This window comes from Oncorhynchus mykiss, chromosome 9 (genome assembly GCF_057628025.1).
Source record: "Oncorhynchus mykiss isolate SJ-2025 chromosome 9, ASM5762802v1, whole genome shotgun sequence".
NCBI classification, from domain to species: Eukaryota; Metazoa; Chordata; class Actinopteri; order Salmoniformes; family Salmonidae; genus Oncorhynchus; species Oncorhynchus mykiss.
The window spans coordinates 16,597,639-16,622,543 of NC_143030.1; the positions used below are offsets into that span (position 1 = coordinate 16,597,639).

Below are 24,905 nucleotides of genomic sequence, written 5' to 3' on the forward strand. Positions count from 1 at the left end.
CTCACAAGGAGGAACCACTAATACTGCCATGCAGTATTGAGGGAGAGTGTCTACCAGAACAAAGAGCTTCTCCTAATCCCCAAAATGGAGAACTAAATATTCTATTTTTGAGAATGTGGGAATGGTCCGTGGACACTTAAGGGAAAGTAATGTTGAGTGTATTTCATGGAGGACAGGAAACACACATAACCCTGTCTCTTTGTGTACATTTCCCTGCTGGGAAATCAAAATATGTGAAACGTGTGATTATGAAGCCATTTGTGAAAATATGTAGGATGAGAATACCGACAACCGTCGAAGCATCTACTCTGAGAACATTTCCAAACGTTACTCTGAAGTATACATTCTAACCACCTACAACCACAAAAGACAATGTGACTTCTGGGAACGTTAACTAGAGACTGATGAACTCTGCAGGACGATCGAGTATTCCAACAGAGAAGACCGACAAATATATACATTGAATGATACATTGTACATCATTGAATTCATTGCAAAGGATTAGAATTAATGATTATAATTATTTCGGCTTAACCCACTAGGGACTTTCAATCTGTGTTGGTAACCAAATTCTACTGTTTGTTGTTACGCATTTCTGTGATTAGTGAGTTAGTAAATAAAGAATTAAGCCAAATTGTATATTGCTGATTCATTACGGAAACTAGGGTTCGTGCAGATATTCAAGGGTTTGCGACGTTCAGTAATGAGAACTGATGACATAAAAGTAATACATCATTAAATCTATGAGTAATTGATCAGATATTTTAATATCTGAAGAGTTATATTCAGGAAATTAGAAAAACATTTTCATGGTGCCCTGACTTCCTAGTTAATGTTTACATGATTATTTTAGTCACATAATAATTAAACCCAGAGAATTGATTTGATAATATACAGTCTTCACATTTAATGATAGTCCAGACATTTATATAACTCCAAGTCCACTGTGAATTTCACAACTTCGCTGTAGTGGTTTTCTTTCCTAGGACTTGGGTTGAATATCATTTCAGGGGCCATTTACTTGATAGAACATCTTTATTTAAAAGCTGCAGATTGAAGTACAAAAGTAAAAACTTCTCTGAATTTGCTGTACTGTATTTACATATTTAAGAGGTTATTGTGTATGTAGTGAAATGCTTGTGTTCCTAGCTCCAACTGTGCAGTAATATCTAAGAATACACACCAATCAAAAAATAAAACAATGGAATTGAAGTTTTAGCATAAGCAATGTCGGAGTCGGGACTCCATTCGTACACACACATGAAGTTGCTGTACTGTAGTTATGTTTATAGCTTTCAATTTACTTTAGACTTATTAAAAATATAGAATGAGACATAAAAAAAGGTCAACTGTTCCACAGTAAGGATTATTAGAAGATTTATTTTTATCCAAAGATCGATCCCTTTAACAAATACTTAACATGTTTAGTAAAGCAATAATCAAATTAAAGTATGGCAATACCAAACTAAATATCCATTTTGATTAATCCAGCTATCAAAATAGTTAAAATGTAAAGCATTAGACTTCTGTGTATTAAAGCAAGTAAGAATCTGGACAGTAAGGTCAATCAAACATTAGCTTTTCCTGACCATGTTACGTAACCTGACGAAAACTCTGGGCCTTAGTTATATAGCCAATATACTATCACTTGGGTACCACAGTTTTTCCTGGTAAGATCACACAGTGAGGAAGAACTCAGGCCCCTAATCAAGTGGCTAAACTGTGATTGGTCAACCTCTGAGCAGAATGGGTTGTCGTCAAGTTGCATCCCAAATGGCACTCTATTCCCTGCACTATGTTTGACCAGGGCCCATAGGAGTGCCGTCAAATTTAGTGTACTGTATAGGCAATAGGATGCCATTTGGGACACAACCCATGCCATGTTTTGTCTCACAACCCATGCCATGTTTTGTCTCAGCTATGTTTCACAGTACTGATGATGAGCGGGGCCGTGTTCTTTCCATCCTGGTTGAGACAGGGACTGAATATCGGATACAAACTCTCACTGAAAGTATCCACAAACGTGAAGAGGTGTGTGCGCGCCTTGACGTCGTAGAACAACAACTGGCCACCTTCATAGTCAAGGAAGATGCCAATCTTCTGGGGGTGAGAGGTCAGCTGGAGGGGCTGTCGAGTGGATGCCAGAGCCTTGACCTCCCCACTCTTCAGCCACAGGCACCAGTACCTTTGATGAATTGACATTAGATTATTATTCTTGCTAAATATCACATCCATAACATTAGCTAATACATTTACAGATCATTTAACTAGCTATTTGTTCATGTCTATTCATGTACCCTTATCGGCAAGTGTTAGCAATAAAATTAAAAACATCCTATTCAATATTTGAAAAAGGTAGGATAAAAAATTACTTTGCTACACTGAATAATATGCTTTGTAACAATAAGGTCATGAAATCTATCTAGACTGAAGCTTTTTGAATATGTTTTTGTTATTATAAATTTTGTATACATTTGTTTACCCCCTTTTTCTCCCCAACTTTGATCTTGTCTCATCGCTGCAACTTCCCAACGGGCTTGGGAGGCAAACAAAGGTCGAGACATGCGTCCTAAGAAACATGACCAGCCAAACCGCACTTATTAACACCCTCCCGCTTAACCCGGAAGCCAGCCTTTCGAATGTGTCGGAGAGGTCAGTTGACAAGAGGTCAGCGCCTGCAGGCGCCCAGGTCCACCACAAGGAGTCGCTAGTGCACAATGAGCCAAGTAAAGTCCCCCCAGGCAAACCCTCCCCTAACCCGGGCGACGCTGGGCCAAATGTAAACTGCCCTATGGGACTCTTGATCACGGCCAGTTGTGATAAAGCCTGGGACTGAACCCGGGTCTGTAATGGCGCCTCTAGCATTGCAGTGCCTTAGACCACTGCGCCACTTGGGCAATTTGTGATATTTTGTGTTTAAATTTGTGGAAGGATGTGTTGCTTTTTGTATTACATTTGAACTTTTATCCTTAAAATGAATGACATTTTAATTGAAAAAGTAAAACAATGAAATAGAAAGTCAGCATTACCCTCCGTCAGGGCTCAGCTTTATCTCTCCTTTCCGGCGGGCCGATGCCCGCATCACACCCACAGTCCAGGCAGTCTTGCGGCCCACCTCAACCTCCCAGTAATGGCGTCCAAAGGAGAGGCCCTCGCGAGCGAGCACAAAGAGTGCAGGGCTGAAGCGACGAGTGCCTTCCGACTGGTTGTGCTTCCGTTCCTCGTATATCACCTGGCGACCGTCCTCTGACAGGACCAGGTTCCTCTGGGCAGTACCCGGGTCCAGGTACACTTCAGCTGGAGGAGCAGAGAGACAGCCATGTTGAGAACAGTGCTGATTCTATTTAGAACAGCATTGATTCTTATGAGAAGAGAGTAAGTTATATTTGGAAGAGGGTGGGTTATATTGTGACCAGTCCAAGTTCCATTTAAAACAATGTATGTCCTGTAGTTGACCAAACAAAATGGAGGAGTGGACATATTCCTGGAGTAAACAACCAGTGGAGGCTGCTGAGGGGAGGACGGCTCATAATAAATGTCTGGAACGATGCGAATGGAATCAAACACAATGAAACCATGTGTCTGATGTTGATACCTTTCCACTTACTCTGCTCAGCCCTTACTGTGCCGTCCTCCCCAATTATGGTGCCACCAACCTCCACTGCAGGTTTGTATCAAATCCTAACTGTTATCATGACCAAGTACTGACAGTGAAGTATAGACAAAGCTGAATTACAGAGGTTCAACAAAGCCTTACAATTTATATAATATCGACCAACATTTTAGAAGTCCACAGGATTCTGTCATTAACGTTAAAACAAAGTTGTTTCAAAGAGTATGTTTAGCAAAATCACAGTTGAAAGTAAAATTCGCACCAATCTAAAAAACAAAACACAGGTAACTGTACTCACTTGCATAGTTCTGCAGCTGCCTGAGCTCTGCAAAAGACAGAGCGAGAACAAAGTTACTTGAAATTGGAATGAATGAACCAAAAGACAGCAAACTAGAATGCTATTTGACCCTAAACAGAGAGTACATCGTGGCATAATACTTGTCCACTGTGACTGACACAAAATTAAGGAAAGCTTTGACTATGTACAGACTCAGTGAGAATATCCCTGCTATTGAGAGCTGCAGCTGTAGGCAGACCTGGCTCTAAAGAGAAGACAGTCTACAGGATGTGCCCACTGCCAACAAAATGAGGTTGGAAACTGAGCTGCAATTTCTAACTTCCTGCCAAACGTGTGACCATATAAGAGACACATATTTCCCTCAGATTACACAGACCCACAAAGAATTTGAAAACAAATCATGTTGACATCTCCCATATCTATTAGGTGAAATGCCACAGTGTGCCATCACAGCAGCAAGATTTGTGACCTGTTGCTACAAGGGCAACCAGTGAAGAACAAAAACCATCCATATTTATTTATTTTCCGGCCGGGCGAGCGACAGTCAGAGTCAAAGTCAACAATGGAGGTAAACAAGCAGTGCTAATCCCACCTTAATGTGGCGCTGTCAGTAAGGAGAAGCAGATGGCTGACCTTTGGAATCTACTGTACTCCCATCTGATGACTCACTCTTTATAATTTAGAGGTGCTAGTCCAATGACCTACATCTACATAGACACCACAGGAGGTTAGTGGCACCTTCATTGGAGAGGATGGGCTCATGGTAATGGCTGGAGTGGAATAGTATCAAATACATCAACAAAATGCCATTCCATTTGCTCCGTTCTGGCCATTATTATGAGCCGTGATAAACACTGATGTAAGGTCAGTTTGGTGGGTTTTTTCTTCCCTGCAGTTGAGGTAAGGATTGAGTGAAACTAACTGATCCCTAGATTGGCGCCTACAGGTATATTCTATCTGGAGAGAAAAGGGATTTGGAAACAGAAAGTGAGGTCACAGTAAGCAAGTGAAAATGGTTGTCTCTCGATTCAGTTTTACACATTTGACTAAAGCCTTATACTGTAGATCAGGGGTAGGCAACGCTGGTATTGGAGTGCCGTAGAACTTCATGTTTTTGATTTAACCGATGTGGAACACCAGGTGTGTTGAATTTAGGCAATCAGTGGACTGATCAATTAGCTGAGTTGGTCAGGAGTGGTGCCAGTGGCAACAAAATCCTGCAGTACCTGTAGCCTACCCCTGCTGTGGGTAGTGCAGCACTAGTTTACCCTGAAAAACAAGGTATCATTTGCTCTATATAATAATGGTTGATGTTTCCCACCTTTTCCATACAGACTCTTCAGTTCTTCCTGGAACCTGTCGACAAGGGTGCTTACGGATGATTGGATGGTTCCTAGGTAGAGGTCTGTGTTCACACTCACGCCTGACCAATTACTGGGCTCTGGGAGGGGCGCCAGGGTGGGCAGGCTCTGCAGGGGAGGACAAGGAGGGGTTTAACTGCGGGTGTGTGTATATATGCGTGTCTGAGTTTGTGTGTGTGTGTGGGTCTGTGTATCCCCTTGTCATGTCTTAGCCTACCTGGAGGAAGATGACTTTATCCTGGTTCTGTGCCAGGGCGTCCAGCTCTCCGCTCCTCTTCCGGAGCTGACTCAGTTCGTCCTCCAGACCTCTGGCCAGATCCTGGGCATGCCTCTCCGCCTCACGCTGTCTCGTAGCGATCAGCTCCACCAGCTCAGCCTGGCTCTGCTCCACCAGACGCTGCAGCTCTGCATATACCTGCCAGCTGTCCTCCAACTCCCTCTGGGCAGTGCTCTATAAAGACAGGTGATAGAAAATAGAACAATGGCTGTATGTCTAAACGTTTTATTTCACCTTAATTTAACCAGGTAGGCCAGATGATAACATGTTGTCATTTACAGCTGCGACCTGGCCAAGATAAAGCATAGTGACAAACACAGCGTTACACATGGAACAAACAAACGTACAGTCAATAACACAAGAAGTCTATATACAGTGAGAGTCAGAGATGGGAGAGGACAGCGTGACATGCATGGACATATTCTAGAGATACAGATAAATGCATTACCACAGCTAGACTCCAATCAAGTTGTAGAAACATCAAGGATAATCCATGGAAACAGGATGCATCTGAGCTCATTTGAATCTCATAGCAAAGGATCTGAATACTTAAAACATTAAATACATTTGCTAACATTTTTAAAAAAATAAACTTTTCACATTGTCATTATGGTAGTGTGTAGATTGATGAGGAAAACTACTAGAATAAGAATAAGGTTGTAACAAAATGTGGAAAAAGTCAAGGGTTCTGAATACTTTGAATGCACTGTATACAGACATTCTGGAGATGGAGAGTGAAGGATTTATCTCCATCTCCATACTGCTATAAAGACGTGATGGGGTGATGCAGGAGAGAGGTTGTGGTGTGAAAACACACACGGCTGAGGTAGGTGTTTGAATGCTGCAAAGTGACTAAAGCTGTGGACACACCCACCCCGGTTTGCCAACAGTACAACTCGCCAAACAGGTCTAGCTGCCTTATCTCCCTCAGCCCACATTCAAATATCTACCGGTTTGAGTTGGAGGAAACCGTGTGTATTTTGTTATACTTCCTTTCCATTTCACGTGTTCATGATTACACAGGAAAAGTGTATAATACAAAAACATTGAAAATCAAAACCTATTAACAGAATTGGTTATCATGCCCCCCCCCCCCCATCTCTTTCCCCCCTCCCTCCAGTCAGAAAGTGACCCACCAATATATTCCCTCCCTCTGTAAACTCATCCTCATCGGATTTTTAAACATGGCTAAAGTGAACTGCAGTTGCAATGTGCATTTACAGTCAATATCTGACCAGGAGACTGGTCACCCAGTGTAGCAGTGAACTTAGGAAGCTTTAGTGAGTAGAAAGTACTGTTACAGGTAAAACAGGGTTGTTTACTACCATTTAGCCTAGTCTCAATTGGCTGTGTCTACAGTATGTAATCCCTGCAGGAATTGACGCCACAACCTTGGCTACTGCCTGTCTATGCATTTGAGAGTGGCTACATTTTCTCTAGTCTCATGCCTCAGCTGTTTACCTAAACAAGTGGCAGGGGTGGTCGTTTTGCTGTTATTCAAATACCGGATTTCCCCTTTAAAACCTACAGAAATTCTATCTGGTCCACAAAGGGAGTTTCCAGGAGGTTCTAGCTAAGGAGTATAGGATTAAAACAGGGTGTGGGCACTCAGGTAAATGTTTACACTGGCCACGCTGGTTAGTCTGCCTAGGCCTAGGGGATGGACCAGAGCCATTACAAACATGGGAGCAAAAACTCTCTATGGTAGTCAACTATAAGACCTAGCGTAAGGGCTGGGGACACTATGCAAATGTATTCCATTTGATTTATACATCATAACTTTATTCACCATATGTCAAGATAGATGTTTATGTTACAGAAATAGAAGGGGGGAAAAAAGTGTCTGATCAAGAGGCAGTATGCCAATCAACTAAACTGTACAATGCACTATTGTTGATTTGCTACGGTTTGCCCTAATTAATACAATCCAGTTTACACTCACTCAACAAAACAGCACAAAAGTCAAAGGTGGTGCATTTTGATGAAATCACCATTTATACAAGGGACTCACTTTTATGACCCGTATGGACTGGTTGATCTCCTCCAACTTCTTGGCCCGCTCCTTGATTAGGTGTTTAAGCTCTGATCTCCACTTGCCCAGATGACTCTGTGTGAGGGCAGAAAATATCCAAGTCTGATGTATAGTACAGTACAATTCCAAACATACACAAGAGGGGGTGCTTTTGTTGCAATTACTGGCTAGATGTGATGCAGATGCTAGGTGTGATGAATGCCAAATCACCTCCATTACCCCAATGGCTGGCTGTACCCAACAATAATGTATCCACAAGTTATATAGTGTTACACATCTCAGCTTGCCCATCTGTCTGTCTGCCTGCTGAGCTAATGCACTGTAGTGCTACACAATTTCTGTAATTATAATCAACCAGGGTATCCTGTGCACTTACAAGGCTGTTAGCCCACTGAGCTAAAGCCTGGCTACCAAGCCTATCTTTTTGCTGTATCTGTCTGTGGACTCACCATCTTCTTCTTCCACTCACGGTCGACGGAGACGATCTCGTGGGTCTTGTGTGAGGCTTCTGCGCAGGAGATGCAGACGCAGCCATGGTCGTTACGACAGTAGACCTCCAGCAGGCGCTCGTGCTTCTTACAGATCTTCTCTTCCAGGCGGTGCATGGGCTCAACCAGGCGGTGGGATGTCAGAGACTTCACCTTCCTGTGTTTAGGTCAAGTTTAGCTTATGTGTCAGGGTGGGGGTCAATTACATTTCAATCATAGGGAGAAGGCGGAAAAATATTTATATTCTTTATTTCTCACTTGTGATGTCGGAGATGTGCGTCGCAGTATGACCCGGGACAGTTGAGACAAGACTTCAATGCCCTCATCTTCCTCCCAATGCATGCGTCACATGGCACCTCGCCCGCCCGGGCGAACTCTCCACCCTCCGCCGCAGGTGACTCTCCGTGAAACCCATGTCCCACCGCCAGACACCCAGCCACCGCACCCGCCTTCGTGTTCGGTGAAGTCACCCCCACATCGAGCCCCTGGAACTGGGAAGAGATCTCAGCGAGGACACGGTTTATGCTGAGCTCCGGCCTCCGGGTGTAGCTCTTCTTACACATGGGGCACTGGAACTTCTTGCTGTGATCCCAGTAGCCCTACAGAACAAGGAGGATGAAAGGGAGGGAGGAGGAGAAAGAGAAGAATGTACAGAAAATGTGTAGTCAGTCCATGGAAACACACACGAGGGGTTGGAAGCACGTAGTCTAGTGTTCTTTCTAGGTTCCTTAATACCTTCTAGAACGTTCTTTGCTTTTGAGGGTCTAGGCCAGGTAACTGTAAAGTATTTTGTGACAACTGCTGATGTAAAAAAGGCTTTATAAAATAAATGTGATACCTGAAGACAGGCCTTGCAGAAGCTGTGTCCGCAGGGGGTCGAGACAGGCTCTACGAAGACCTCCAGACAGATAGAACATTGGAATGACTCCTCTGATAAGGTGCCCCCCCTCGCTGGGGATCTCACACCTGACGGGGGAGGTGAGAGAGTGAGATAGAGTGTAAGAGGTAGAGACGAAAAAGCCAGTATGTTGGAAATGAGCACCACAGCCCTAACTTTTTAAACATCAACACAATGCTCACTCCCATCAGCAAACAGGTCATGAAAGAGCTTGTTCCAAACGCTTCAGCTGCAAACCACCCCTGGAATGTAGAAATGCAGGCTGTACGTCTACCTTGTACCTGCTCTAGGTTTTAAAAGAATCTGTACGGATGCGTACTGTCCGCGTCTCTAATAGCACCGTATTCCCTGTGTAGTGCACGGAGAGGATATGGTGCCCTTTGGGACACAACCTACTTGAACAGAAATGACATGCTTCGATAAATACCTTTTCAACTTAGAATAACGATACTATTAACCAAACAGCTTCACAAATACAGGAAGTTTGAATTTACAGGGAGAGCATATGGCAGAATAACCCATGTCAATTTCCACAGAACTATTTTCAAATTCATGCTAAAACAAAACACTTTGACACTATTCTTTCATGTTGACTTTAAAAATCATTTCTCCACCCATACCATTGATTCATACTTTTGTAAATCGTTCTATACGAGATCAACATTTCTTTAAATGCACTTATGAAAACACTCCTCACATGCTGTGAAAAAAAGCTGTCCAAACAAGTTTAAATCATTCTTGGTAACCAACTTGATGACATTACAATAAAAGGGATAAAAATGTATATAGAAATAAAAGGTGGACTTACTCTGCATGCTGATTAAAGTATCCTGTTTCTCATGTGTCCACACAGTCCCGTGTCTCTGTACAGGACTCCGGAGCGTTCTCCCTACTTCACTATTGTACTTGCAGTCTCTATGGAAATACACAACAGGTTTAGGCCCTGTGAAACTCACTAGTGTCTCTCCCTCGAGCGCAACATCACACCCTGCAGTATCTCCCTCCCTCTCTCACGTTGATCTGAGCAGTGAGCACTGTGGGTGTGTCCAAACTTCACCTGTATTCGAGAAGCAGGAGTGCAGATCTAGGATCAGGCCCCTTATCCAAGTCCATATAAACATATTATGGTCGAAATGCAAAACTGATCCTTGATCAGCAATCCTAGTCAAATGCTTTACGAACACAGGACATGGTAGGAAATTAGTGCCTCTAGTCGCCACCTTTACGCACACCCTACTCAATCCCGACATCACAATCACTCCAGAAGCCTAAGCAAAGTTGTCAGAATTGTCACAATTAGGCGTAGGCTATAATGGATTGTAATTTTGTTCCTTTCCATGAAAACATTACAAAAACTAACCAGATTAAGTCAAGAGGCACCTGTGACAATGCACACTGAAGTAGCCTAAGCACAAGTGTCGTTTCACTCCATTGCCATCAGTTGGAGCTAAACACAGATTGGAAATATTTGTGAAGTCGCAAGAGATATGGGTTTTGGTTCAAGATTCACATGACATTGACCAACCCACTATTCTATTATCAGATAGAGCTTCCTCTAGAAAACAGTCTGCTTAAAAGATTGCTCAGTCTGGAATTGTTCACTAATCCAGTCACTACTCCTCATGGCCTTAACTTCTGTAAGAATTGTATTGGTCAATGATTTGTCCTGTCATATACACTGTAGATTTAAATTCAACATTCTGAGTGTAAAATGGAGGAAAGTTGAGGTGATGTAGAAATTACCTAGGCAGCATCCCGATTCCCAACTCTTCTGTCGCTTACACTTGCATACTCCCAGTCATGATTGAGTGCCAATGTCTCCTTCCTCCTGAAGTGTACACTCCCAGTTACAGATTTAACAGTGGTGGAAACTTTGCAGCCAATGCTTACACCAATCCAATGCTTTCAAATACATGAATGCTCAAGTACACTTTGAGAAATGTGTAGAAGTGGAATGCAGCCAAGATTTTTAAAAAAACAAACATTGCCCTCTTACCATCTGCAGCATTCTGAACAGATCACCCCAATCAATATGGAGTGGTTTGGGAATAGACCGTCTACTGTGACCATCACCTTTGCAAGTACCCAGTTACTGTGAGCTCCTGCCCAAGTCTAGCACTACATGACCCTAAACCTTGGCTGTCTGAAAACATTACTAGCATTCAACCCTTGCTTCCTCCATCCTGGAAAAGAGCACAATTTCATACCCCTCGCGTAGTCTCCTCCTCAAAACCGATTGGAGGAAGAGTTCAGAAGGGAGGGACCCCTGGCTTACTCATCCAGTGGGTTTTGAGACTGAGACTAGAGAGGACACGAGGAGTATGCAATTGAGATCTTCCCCTGGGTCTCCTGAACTCCATAAGAGGGGAATACCCAAGAAGACTTTCAGACCTCCTTCAATAAGATTAATTGAGAAAACAAGTACAGAGGAAGCAAAGGTAAATCTTTTTTTTCCTTTTCAAATTCAGCTCCCGTGAGAATAAGGCAATGCCACTCTACGGTCCTGTTAGACGGGAAGGGAGAGATCGGTTTTCTACATGCAACAATAAGGAGCTCAAGTTAAGTTTTACTTTTATTAAGACATCTTTAAAAACATTTAATTTGATAAAAATAATTGACAAGAAAAACAAAAAAAAGTAAAGTGATCTTGACCAGAATTCTCCCCCAAAAGGCTTGGACTGGCTCTGAGCATCATCATCCACGTTGGTGGTTTGTAGCAGCAAAGGGTCTAACAATCATGACGTGGTTGGCGGGGTTGTCTCCAGGACTGAAGAAATCAGGGCTGAAGACAGGGTAGAGTCTTTCATTGGTTGGCACGTGGTGGTATGTGTAGAGGTGATGACCGAGATTCACGTCGTAGAAAGACACGCGCCGCTCCCGCCCGTCAAAGTACACACCCACATGTGCCTGTAAAGTATAAAATAAGTTTATTAATAGTTACTTAAAGTAAACAAATTGTATTTGAAAATTGCCCCTCCGGAATAAATACATTTGACTTGAACTTAAAGGTGTAGATATGATTCTGGATTTAGCCAACATTTCAACTCCTCATTATGAAATGCGACAGAGCAGGATTTAGGAGGCATGTTTTGATGTGGGAATCTCGAGTGCGCCCACGTTTGTGTGTTCAAACGAGGGAAGCGTTTGTACTTCCCTGCCAAAACCCACAGTCAAATCACCCTTCTAGAAAACTTGAGCGCGTCTAACCAGGTCATGTCTGGAAGTAGACTAGCTAGCCAGCCAACTTTTCACCATTAAGCTTTCCGTCAGCTGGTATGCTACCGTTGTAAAATTGGTTTGACTTTGGATAGCCAATCTATTGGGCTAGTTAGCGACCATCAATAACTTACACAACGTAAGTGGAACAATATCTTCATGTTACACACCTTTGTTGTCTCATTAAATGGTTTCAATATGTATATACACATTTCTACAATGTATAGTTGGTTTGAGGTCAATAAAAAAAATAGCTATTGACCTTTTAAAATATTGTCCCATGTACATAGTAGAACTTACTGATGGTCTCCAACTAGCCCCATAGGGATATCCACTGTCAAACCAAATTGACCAAGGGCATTACGATCAGGTCGTGTTCTGCTGCAGCCAACTTGAGTGATGCCAGCTGTGGGCAGGATTGAAATAAACCCATGGACTTTTACAGTACCCCTTCATTCTGTGATATACATTTTTTCCATTTAGCAAATCTCAGACTTTATGACCAAAATTATTCTATTTTTAAAAAAAATTGAGACTAGAATAAAATGTTTGACTCATATCTATGCCACATAGAGTGATCAAACATTAGAAATATTCAACTTGTATCTTCAAATATTCATCATGACACTTTAAAGGCTAGCTCCAAAAGACATGCATGAATCAAAATGAGAACCTTTTCCCCAGTTCAAATATTCCAGTGTGATTGTGCCCTCTCCTGGTGAGGAACATTTAAAGTATAGTTGTATTTATTTATATAATCATAGAGGTGTATTAGACTCGAGAACACTTTGGGCCAAGTGCCCTCTGTCCAACTATGCCATTAACATACCATTCTCCTTTGTGTTCCGACAGCCACAGGGGTTGTGTTGGTGGAGGGCCAAAGCTTTCCCCCGCGGTGAACCAGGACCCAGAACCCCTTCTCAGGGGTGAGATCCACCCCTCGTGATGTCATGGAGGATATAGTTGCCACACCCACACACCACACACCAGATCCCATCGAAGTCCAGTTCTCCACCTCCACCTCCCAGTATGCTCGGTGGCTGCTGAACCCCTGGGGGGCGAGGACGCACAGCACCTGGGTGAAGCGCTGAGCAGACATGGGCCAGACGTTTCGCCTCGTGCTCTGGTCCACTCGGATCTCACGTGACGCCTGTTTGAACAGGAGCGATGGGTGGGCTGTGCTGGGGTCAGGAGTCACCTCAACTGAGAGGAGGAGAAGAGAAAGGTTGGGCTAGAGGAACGCAACAATCAATTGTTCCCTAATATTAGGTATTTGGCCAGCAGATCCAAAGGCTACGTAAGGGTTCATTTTGGGAGGGGGTATGGCTAGAGGACAACTTTATGATCAGTGGTTAGATTCATTTCAATCCAATAGCAGACAAATTCCTTAGTTTTGCCATATTGTACACTGCTTTGTTATTAAAAAATATATATAAATCATTAGCACAGCATGACCCAATTCCAGCTCCAAATAAAAAATTGTATTAACGAAAAAAGTAGATTGTGTCAATTTACTGTTAGATTGAATCATGTCGAACACCACTTTGTGGGTAGTGCTAAAACAATGACTTCATAGTTGAATTCCTCCATTTTATGCACCTTTGCCATTATAGACAAGTGTATATTTGTCCCTGGTACATAAAGTTCAGTAAGGATTAAGGTCAAAGTTTAGAATACATGAGGTTTACAGGCAGCACCTTCATTTGGGGAGGACAGGCTCATAGTAAATCGGTGGAATGGTATAAAACACGCAGTCTCCATCTGGTTGATACCATTCCATTTACTCCATTCTATTATTATGAGCAGTCCTCCCTCACTGGCCTCCTGTGGTGAGGTTAGCAATCCACCTTCCAGAATCATTCACCTTCCAGAATCATTCAATCTGCTGGGTGGATACGAAATATAAAACATGGGACGCAGACTCAGGAGTACACCTTTGCTCACCTGTGAACTTTTTAACCACGGCAATCTCTGTGGGATAAACACAGAAAGGTTACAAAAAAAATGAAAACATAACCGCAAAATGTTGTACATCAGACTGAGAAAAAAAAAGACCTGGGGCAGCATAGCCATTTGTAGACAAGTTGCCCATCTTGGCTAGTTTGTCCATGTCTTTCATTAAGGTATACAGAAGGTTTCCCAGTAGGTTCGGGGGGATGTTGATGCTGCATTGTTCTCCGACCCCATCTGGAAGAGCAGAAGGGAGAGAGGGAAGAATCTAAAAGGAGAAGGAACAAAGAGATATGGAATGAATGGGGTTGAACATACAAGCCAGTTGACCTGCAACAATGCCGTGTTTAGATTCTCCACACTTGTACCCTTCTTGGATTTAAAAGCGTTTGATTTTTGTAAGCATTGCCTGTAGGAAGTTTCCACCATAGCTACATCTGACTTGGAGTGTAAATTCAAAAAAACACTTTGGGAGAAGTGGAAGCAATTCAGAGTGCAGCCAATGGCCATGTACAAGAGCATCAAAACCATTGTGACATTTATGGATGCAAAGGGATTTGCAGAAAAGTCACTCTGGACTCAAGTCGGCTGCAAAGACTCACATTAAGAAACGCAAAGGAGTCTGAGGAGCCAATCAGCCGCTCCAGCTCGGCACCTCTGCTCGTCAGAGCTGTTATGTGATCTTCAAGCACACGTCTCTGATGGGAGGCTGTGCTCTTCATCTCATCCACCCTCCTACGGGCCTCAATGTTGTAGCGTTCACAAATCTGCCCCACCTTGCTGACCAGGTCTAGTCGGAACCCATTCACAAACCGGATCTGGCTCGTCGCTACATCCTGCAAGGGGCAAGTACACAAAACAGATCTAGGAGGCGTTTTTCATTGATGTGATAACTTCTGAAAGTTCCAGATAGAAATACATTAGATGGACATTCATAATCTCAATCAGCATGTTCTGCACAACACATTTATCTGAATGTTCCAAAGCATTACACCATCCTGAACACATCCTAAGGCAAAATATATTCTCAGTAGGCACAACAATGTAAGCAAATGCCCCGAAGCAGTGACTAACCCAGGTGCACAGGTTAAACTGTCCCAGTCTTGGTAACCCCATGTGAGGTTTCTTGGAATGTTTTACAATTGAATGTTATGACAAAAGACTTCACAATTACAACGACCGTGACTATAGACAATTCAAATGAAAAAAAAAAAAAAAAAAAAAAAAACTCACCTTGCAGTGATGGAATGAAGAGTTGAATTGCTCTGCTTCTTTCCGAGTGGCCTTCAGCTTCTCTTTTACCTCTGCTTGGGCTTCAGTCAGCTGAGCCTGAAGTGAAGACCATACATGTTAGCATTAGTGCTGGGATAGAACAAAAAAAACACGGTCCCCATGGGCATATTCATTAGGCACCAAACTAAATAATAAATGGATGAAACACGTGAGGACCTACTTGAACAATGTGTTCCAAATTGTTTTTATATAGTGTGCCTTAATGAATACAAATAAGGACCAGGATCGAAGGAAATCATTTCACATCAGAAACAAGCATTTATTGGACAAGTTCAGCTAGTCCCTCTCGGTTTCAGTCAGTTTGCTTCCGTTTGTTGCCTAGTGAATCAGACTTTGGATTGAGGAACCATGGCTCTAAAACTCATTCTTACCTTTTGAGCCAAGAACTCTACCTGCATCGACACAACCTGGTGGGCCGGCTCCGGGTGAGTATCACACCCCGCACACAGCATGGTCTTGTCAGTGCGGCAGTAACGCTCCAGGAGCCTCTCATGGTTCGAACACATCCTCTTCTCCAGGTTAGCCAGGGGCCTGACCAGCTGATGCCTGGAGAACCGGGTATTGTGAACCACTTCATGCTCCAGGCAGTACGACGACACACACACCAGGCAGGTCTTGACAGCCTTGGTCATCCCGTATCCTAAGCACGCGTCACAGGAGACCTCTCCCGGAGCCACAGTGGGAATGTCTACGGCCGAGCCGCCACATCTACTCGCCCCCTTGAAACTTTCCACAAGGTCTCTCAGGACTATGTTGACCAGGATGGTGGGGGTAGGTGTGAACCTCATATTGCACACAGCACAGACTGCATAGTCTCCACTGCTGTTCCAGTCACCCTCGAGACAAGACTTGCAAAAGGTGTGTCCACACGGGATTGTGGCCGGGTTGGTGAAAACACCAAGACAGATGGAGCACAGGAACTGGTCCTCTGACATGGCGCTGTAAGACGCCATCTCTTCAAGCTGGGGACAACCGGTTAGAAAACATTGAATTAAATTTAAGTTGAATTAGTCTGAGGCAGTCCAATTCCGATAAACACCCCCTCCCCTAATTGGATCTTTTGAACAATCACATCAGATCTTTTTCACAGCTAATACAATTGGTCTAAATATCAATTCATGAAAACATATCAGATTTGGGCTGCCTGTCTAAACAAACAGCCTGTGAATATTACATTGACAAAAATGAATGTGAATACTGAAAATAAGGTTGGAGACAACCAAAAACTGGTACGTTGTTCAGCCTATTGCTTGCATTCACATTTGTCCCAAAATTATGGTAAGGTAGCAAAAGTTTGTGATTTAAAGTAACTGCCCAGAGAAAAGTGCACTTTCTAAAGTTTATAGTCTGTTCTCATATGCAAATAAATGTAAACTTGCATTGACAAAGCATAAATTGAAATAAAAAAAAAACACCTCAAACTTGTATCTCAGACAGTAAATTGGTTTCACCATTTCCTCAGAACATGTCATCTCCCTAAGGAGAATGAGTTGGCCAATCATCAGCACAGAGGATGAGCTGGTCAATCGGCAGTCTACTTGCATTAATATTTTTTATAATGATATATGCCCACACCATTCTATTGTTAGGGGTACGCACACACCACAGGAGGTTAGTGGCATCTTAATTGGAGAGGACGGGCTTGTGTTGATAGCTTGACTGGAGTGGTATCAAATGCCATTCTAACCATTGCTATGAGCCATCCTTCCCTCCACAGCCTACAATATTGCTCCTGAGTGGCGCAGTGGTCTAAGGCACTGCATCTCAGTGCAAGAGGCATCACTGCAGTCCCTGGTTCGAATCCAGGCTGCATTGCATCCGGCTGTAATTGGGAGTCCCATAGGCCAGCGCACAATTGGCCCAGTGTCGGCCTTATTGTAAATAAGAATTTGTTCTATGTTCTTTAAAAGGTTAAATATAAAATAAAACTATTCAAACAGAGAATCTGCTTTTTAACCATACTAACCTTTAAAAGTATATATGGACAACTATATATGGACAAAGAAGGACAACTATTTAAATCCTATTGTAAGTAGCTACAGGTCATATTTCATTGAAATCTGGAAACACTGGGCAGTTTAAGTGAATAGGATCTAGTTTGGAGGGCTTGAACTAACAGAACAAATATGGTGAAAAATACGAGTTTTATTTACAGTGCAGCCCAGTGATAACAGTGCAAGAGAGAATGTAACAAATATATGAATGCAAAATGACATCAAAAAACCCAAAACAGTAGAAATAGTCTACCTTGGACACAAAGATTTGGATAACCTAAAAATCAGACCTAACTCACTCAGTTGAGCATATAACAAGAGCTTCAACACACGTGAATGGAAGTCTGCATGTGTAGCCTGAGCTTGAACAGATACTCCCAAAAACCCAGGCCTATGGGCTATACAAAAGACCAGTCAAAACATGCATTACAAAATGCTAACAGGCACCGCTACCAATGCTCGGCATGGGCAGGAGCTCACCAGAACTGAGTACCAGCACCTCAATTGTTTTGCTTGGGCTTGTGTTGCTCTTATAGATTACACTTTTAAGATAGTGGAACTCCTGCACCTAAATATAAACAGTACCAGCACCCAAAATGAGTAAGGCACCTATATCAGTCCAAGTCAAGCACTGTTCTTTACACATTGAAGACCACATTAATAATGATTGCGGCAGTCACTGACTTAAGCATGAGTGAATATATAGAATTTAACAATTACTCAGTAACTGCATAAACCAATGCATTTTACCGGAGTCACCCAGACAGGTGATGCTTGCGCCCTCAAAACATGACGGGAACACAAACACATGTTGGCAACAATGTATGTACAAGCTGGCTTGCTGATGCCATGTATTGGCTATTGAGGTTTGAAGCCACAGTTCAGCCATATTGGCACTCCCCGATAGGAGCAGTTCTCCATAGGAATGAATTAAAATTCTAACGCATTTCAATTAAAGGTGAAGGACAAAATTACTGTTTTCGCGTAACAGGCAGTCTCCTCATGGAGTGCAATGAGAGGCAGGTGGTTAGCGCGTTGGACTAGTTAACTATAAGGTTACAAGATTGAATTCCCCGAGCTGACATGGTATAAATCTGTCGTTCTGCCCCTGAACGAGGCAGTTAACCCACCGTTCCTAGGCCATTATTGAAAATAAGAATGTGTTGTTAACTGACTTAACTGACTAGTTAAATAAAAAGGTTAAAAAAAAGTCAAATCGGTGACCAAAAATACCGATTTCAAGTTTTCATAACTGGAAATCGGCCCAAATGAATCAGCCATTCTGAATAGTCGCTCGACCTCTACAGGATAGCTGTACTTTTAGCTTATGGTTTACGAAGCTTGGTGGCCATTTGCCAGCCAGTCTGTTTCTCAACGAGTTCAAAGAACTTGAATGCAGCCAACTAGTAGTTGAGACTTCACAAAATGGTATATTCCTACCCAAATCTTTACAAACACAGCGTTAGACTAAAAGGCCTTATGAATTCCACTTGGGGATGGTGCAGTATAGTTCACATTTGACAAACGCTCATAACAAGAGCTTCCAAGTACAGGTTGTCATAAATAGAAGTTGATAGTATAGCCTGAACTTACACTCCCAAAACAGGCTAAACCATTCTCATCAACAGGTATGCCTAGTTTTTAGGCTAGACAGAGACCAGTCGAGACTCGCATGACAAAATTAAAAGACAGTTAAACATGTAAAACCACAAATAATGTAAGCATGAACAAATAACAATAATCTGAAACTGAATAAACCAATGCATTTTACCAGAGGAAGAGCGAGAGGAAAATCTGTCCACGAAAATAAGCAAATCATTTTTGTATGGAGGTCAATAAGAGTGTCGAATTTGGAGAAAAAAAACATTTTTTGCTAATATGCTACGCAAGACTTATTTGATGGAATCGAAGTTTCACAATGGCTCGGGTTGTTACATATGCACTGATAAGTGGATGCTTGTGGATTTAAAAAAATAAAAAGATCAGAGTTTCCCGCTGTCAGACTCATGGACGTAATTACTTTTTTAAAAATGTCAATAATATTTACCCATATAAAAGTCAGTGAAGAACAAATTCTTATTGACAATGACGGCCTACTTGTAAAGTCGCCTCCAGTCAAACCCGGACGACTCTGGGCCTATTGTACACTGCCCTATGGGACTAGAGATCTTAGCCAGATGTGATACAAACCCAGGTCTGCCGTCACACCTACTAGCACTGCCTTAGACCACTTGCCTTAGACCACTGTGCCACTAAGGAGCAAAAAGGGCTTCCACCATTTTAAATTAGCAACTGATGGGGGATTCATACAAGTTGGGAACAAATCAACCAATTAAGAAAGAAATGGACGATTTTAAAGTGGAGACAGCCTCATTAGCACTGCCCATTTTGTCACAGATCCTTTAATGGCACAGATACAAAGCTGAGTCCTCTAAGACCCATTGGTCACATGCTTCTGCCCCATTGGCAAGAATGGCCCCACCTTTTCGCACGTTCTCCTGCCTTCCATATTTAAGAACATGCATTTCCATTAAAGCAGTCACTCGACCATCTTGTCAAAATATGACAATCTTTGATTTTACCAGTCACCGACATAATAGATGGTGACGTGCGCTCGCACCCTCTAAAACAGTGCTAAACTGTGACCACAAACATAGGTGGATAAACGATTGTTGCAATAAATGGTTACAATGTTACATTTTTTTGTGAAGTCCTTATGTTGTATGTATGTTCTAATCCTTATGTTGTAATCTAACAAAACATAGGCTGTACATGGACGCAAGTGCTTAAAAGTTGTCAAGAGTTCCATTTGTGTTTGACTCAGTTGAGAGGAAATTAAGGGTCTTGTGAATGCCATGTGGGGATGGTGCGGCATAGATCACATTTGACAAAAGTATTCAATTGAAACTCACCTGTCTATGTATGCAGAACACCGCTCACAAGGAAACAATTACCTTCCACTTCTGGGGGGAAACACAATCTGATGAATTTTCTTGATTGAGTTCAGGTGGCATTTTGAAGACTGGTAAACTCCTCCCTCTTTCATGAAAAAACCACATCACTGGAAGTTTTTAGTATGGGTATGTGCTCAACAACCATTGGTCTCACCGTACAAGACACAGAATGAAAACTTTGTAACGCTGTGTCCCGGGCTGCGCTCAGTACGTTTTTAAAATAAACAGAAACAGTGCTGACCTGAATGACCAATTGAAAAACGGGGAGGGTTTGGATTGTGTGTTGGGGAACGCCGTCAACATGACCAATTCCGTTTAAATACGCCACTCATTGCTTCACCCATCGAACGGGAGAAAACATACCTCAAAGTCTGTTCAAGAATGTACAAAAACATTTGGGGGTGGGGGTGGTGGGGGGAATGTGTTATTCAGTACAAATAGTTCCTCAACGTAGCAAACGTTTAAGCGAACTGAACGCACCTCCTGTTCAGAGGTAACACTACACTGAATACAACCACAGGTAAGGAATCTAATTTTAAACGAAAAGGAGACAACATCACATACATTAAAAGAGCAAAATGCAGTTGCTATATCCATTTTTGGACTTAACTTATGACTCATGAACTTAGTTCAACAATACCTGATCAGAACTCAAAATACAAGCTTGTTTTATTCCAATGTTTGTCAACAAAGTAAATGTAAACAAACACTGTATACCCTTAAAACTATACAATTTTGATATCATGGATAGTCAGTCCTTTCATCCATAACTTTGTCTATCAGTTTGAGAGTGATTACATTTCTCCAGCACAATCCCTCAGCTTTTTACCGAAACAGTGGTGGGGAGTATGTTGTGTTACTGTTTCAACCACTAACCACCCCTTTAAACCTTATCAAGGATAAAACAGCGAGATCAAACCACAACTGTTGGATTTTCTGGACTGTTACCTTTCATGCCATCTTACAGTCGCTCAGAGGAAGAGCAAATCTATAGTTTTTTTGGATAGGCCATAAAATGTGACTTGTCACTCCCTATGCAAATGTAAGCTCCGCTTAGAGAGTGGGAGCAGAGAGCAGACAGACGGGGCTTGCTGAAACTATAAGGCACGGGACCCTAAGACGTTCAGAGTGATTTGTACTGTACACCAAAATGTGAGTCAGAACCAGTCCTGAACCACTCAACACTTCAATGCTTGAAAAACATTGTCTTTTTGCAATCATTACCAATTTGGGGTAAAAAAATACACCAGTTGGTACTTTTATGCTAAAAATACTGTATGTTGCCACTTTCAGGGTTAAATCAATTCATCATTTAATTAGTGGTTCTCAAAGCTCTCCTCGGAGAGTCATTTAAAATGTTGTTGTAACCCTGAACTAGCACACCTGATTCATCTAATCAACAGCTTGATGATTTGATGACTAAGTAATTTAGGTTTCCTATCTTTGGAGTAGATCATAAACATTGAACATCTGGGGGTTCCTGAGGAGAGGGTTGAGAACCACCGAGCAGACCAGTGTGTACCTGTGGTCTCAGGTCTCTGTGAAGAAGGCCCAGGTAAGTCATGGACATGCTTCAGGGCCATGAAGATTTTGACAAACCAGTCCATGATCTGGGATGAAATCCAGTCAGTAATTTATGTTTAGCCTAAAACAAAATAGTTTTGATGTAGTGTCATAAATAGAAATGGCTGTGTTCCAGGCTGACTACATTACAGAAGCCTGCCAGATCTCACAACAACTTGATAGGTGAACATATCAGCTAAGCGATGATATATAAATCTGACAACCACAGTAGATGACTTGGCATGCAACAATTGGTTGATGCAATGCGACATCTGCAATGTAGTCAGTTTGGAATGCAACCAATGTATGTGTATGTGTCCAATAACATTTGATTTGGATAACAAGCTCAACAATTATTTTGTCATTTTAATCATTTTACCTATATTAAACTGTATTGTTATGAAATGCAGCCTACAATACATTGTTAATTAAATGCAGAGGTAGGATCAATTAGTTAGCCAATTCACTTTAATGAACAACCAGAAATATGTATAGCTTTTCTGGTTCATTAAGAAAGCTAAACGTATGTATCTTTGGTTGTTGTTGTTTTGTCAATTAGACCAGTGATTCTCAAGTGGGAGGATTTTAAGGAGTCACAGGACTTGTGCAAGAACATATTTGAATTTAAAACAACATTATTTTGAAAGGTAACCGCTGTCGTACCTCATATTGTTGCTGGCAGTGCACCCGCAGTGGTGAAATGGCTGGCTATGTTCGGTCTCAAGGTTTTTGCGCTACACACGCTCACTGACCAATACAATAACACCCCACCCTCTCACCACACACACACACACTGATCCAATGAAATGACATTCTGCAACATTGCTCAGTTTTAAATGTGCCACATCCAATCAGATAATACAGATCTTCTTCTGACAGCTAGCTTGGTTGACAGCTAACTATGCAAATGTGTTCTGAAGGCATTGTACACTTGGATAGTTAGCTGTCATTTAAATCATGTAGGCTAGCTGTCAGAGTAAAATCATGGACACGTTCTTAAATGTGCAGCCCCCTCTTCGTCTGCTGCTGCTTCCAATGTTAAGAACAACAGCCCGGTCCCTGTCAAGAAGGGAAAATACCACCCCGACTTCGTAAAATACGTCCTATGCAACAAGCTTTTAGCTAATGAGAGCATGAAAGGCATCTGAACAACAAGCGTCCATGCCACAAAAATAACACCACTGACTTAAAAAAAAAAAAAAAGTCAATATCTGGAGACCTCACAAGATTAATTGAAGAACGTATCGATGGAACAAGAAAAGGCACTTCGCTCATCATAGCAATGCGATGGGCCACAAGATAAGTACAACACCAACAAAAAACACACCAGCACAGAGGATCGCACAATCCCTGCTGTGGTTGATATGTGCAATGAAATCTTGGGAGAGTCAGCCGCCAACAAACTTAAAACCATACCCCTATCCAAATGACACCGTGAGGAGGAGAATACAGGACATGTCTGAGGACACAACACGCCAGACATCAGAGCGCGTTAGTGCAAATGGCCATTACGCACTGCATCTTGATGAATCCCCAGATGTGGCTAACCATGCAATTCTAATGGTCTACGTCAGACACGTCTGGGATAATAACTTCGCGGAGCAGTTCCTTTTTAGTGGTGATTTCCCCACCACCAACAACGCAGAGGCTGTCTTTAACACAATGGATATGTACCTGGGCTTCGTGGGGCTGGCCTGGGATGGGTGTGACCACTGATGGGGCAGCTACCATGACGGGAAAGCACTCCAGGGTAGTAAAGCAGATCATGCGACATGGAACCACTGCTTCCTACACATGGAGTCACTGGCAGCAAAGGACATGGTGTGAGTTCCACGCCACTCTCCAGGATGTGATCAAGTGTGTCAACTTTATCAAAAAGACTTCCACAAAAATCAGGTGTTTACATGCCTTCTGCAGGGATATGGGGAGGGAGCACCAGCAGGTGTCTCCAGGCCTTCTGCAGGGATATGGGGAGGGAGCACCAGCAGGTGTTTACATGCCTTCTGCAGGGATATGGGGAGGGAGCACCAGCAGGTGTTTCCATGCCTTCTGCAGGGATATGGGGAGGGAGCACCAGCAGGTGTCTCCAGGCCTTCTGCAGGGATATGGGGAGGAAGCACCAGCAGGTGTTTCCATGCCTTGTGCAGGGATATGGGGAGGGAGCACCAGCACGTGTCTCCAGGCCTTCTGCAGGGATATGGGGGGGAGCACCAGCAGGTGTCTCCAGGCCTTCTGCAGGGATATGGGGAGGGAGCACCAGCAGGTGTCTCCAGGCCTTCTGCAGGGATATAGGGAGGGAGCAGCAGCAGGTGCTTTATTATGCAGAGGTCCGCTGGCTTGTTGGATCGCTTTTATGAGCTTTGAACGGAGATTGCTGCGTTTCTCTGGCCGAACATTTGGATTGTTAGGAATGGCTCGCACAGGTTGCCGACCTTGCGGTTATTTTTGATAATCTGAATTCACTCAATGTGTCAATGCAAGGGAGGGGGCACAATCTACACTGCTCAAAAAATAAAGGGAACACTAAAACAACACATCCTAGATCTGAATGAATTAAATATTCTTATTAAATACTTTTTTCTTTACATAGTTGAATGTGCTGACAACAAAATCACACAAAAACTATCAATGGAAATCAAATTTATCAACCCATGGAGGTCTGGATTTGGAGTCACACTCAAAATTAAAGTGGAAAAGCACACTACAGGCTGATCCAACTTTGATGTAATGTCCTTAAAAACAAATCAAAATTAGGCTCAGTAGTGTGTGTGGCCTCCACGTGCCTGTATGACCTCCCTACAACGCCTGGACATGCTCCTGATGAGGTGGCCGATGGTCTCCTGAGGGATCTCCTCCCAGACCCAGACCTGGACTAAAGCATCCGCCAACTCCTGGACAGTCTGTGGTGCAACGTGGCGTTGGTGGATGGAACGAGACATGATGTCGAAGATGTGCTCAATTGGATTCA

At 42.8% G+C, this 24,905-nt stretch overlaps 2 protein-coding genes across 2 annotated transcripts; both read right to left on the reverse strand.

Moving 5' to 3' along the window:
• Positions 1-1,016: 1,016 nt before the first annotated feature.
• LOC110531527 (E3 ubiquitin-protein ligase TRIM39) lies at positions 1,017-10,365 on the reverse strand. The gene is made up of 10 exons (XM_036989182.2): positions 9,776-10,365; positions 8,908-9,035; positions 8,328-8,668; positions 8,031-8,226; positions 7,561-7,656; positions 5,490-5,723; positions 5,233-5,380; positions 3,912-3,938; positions 3,030-3,297; positions 1,017-2,185 (listed from the first exon to the last, which is right to left on the reverse strand). Exons 1-10 carry the CDS (start codon positions 9,780-9,782, stop codon positions 1,915-1,917), a joined length of 1,716 nt encoding a protein of 571 aa, XP_036845077.2. The 5' UTR covers positions 9,783-10,365; the 3' UTR covers positions 1,017-1,914.
• A 1,161-nt stretch (positions 10,366-11,526) lies between these two features.
• Positions 11,527-20,740, reverse strand: LOC110531528 (E3 ubiquitin-protein ligase TRIM17). Its single transcript, XM_021614747.3, has 8 exons — positions 20,333-20,740; positions 15,798-16,388; positions 15,367-15,462; positions 14,736-14,969; positions 14,239-14,401; positions 14,128-14,154; positions 13,013-13,386; positions 11,527-11,874 (listed from the first exon to the last, which is right to left on the reverse strand). The coding sequence occupies exons 2-8, from the start codon at positions 16,377-16,379 to the stop codon at positions 11,662-11,664; spliced, it is 1,689 nt and encodes a 562-aa protein (XP_021470422.3). The 5' UTR covers positions 16,380-16,388; positions 20,333-20,740; the 3' UTR covers positions 11,527-11,661.
• Between the last annotated feature and the right edge of the window lie 4,165 nt (positions 20,741-24,905).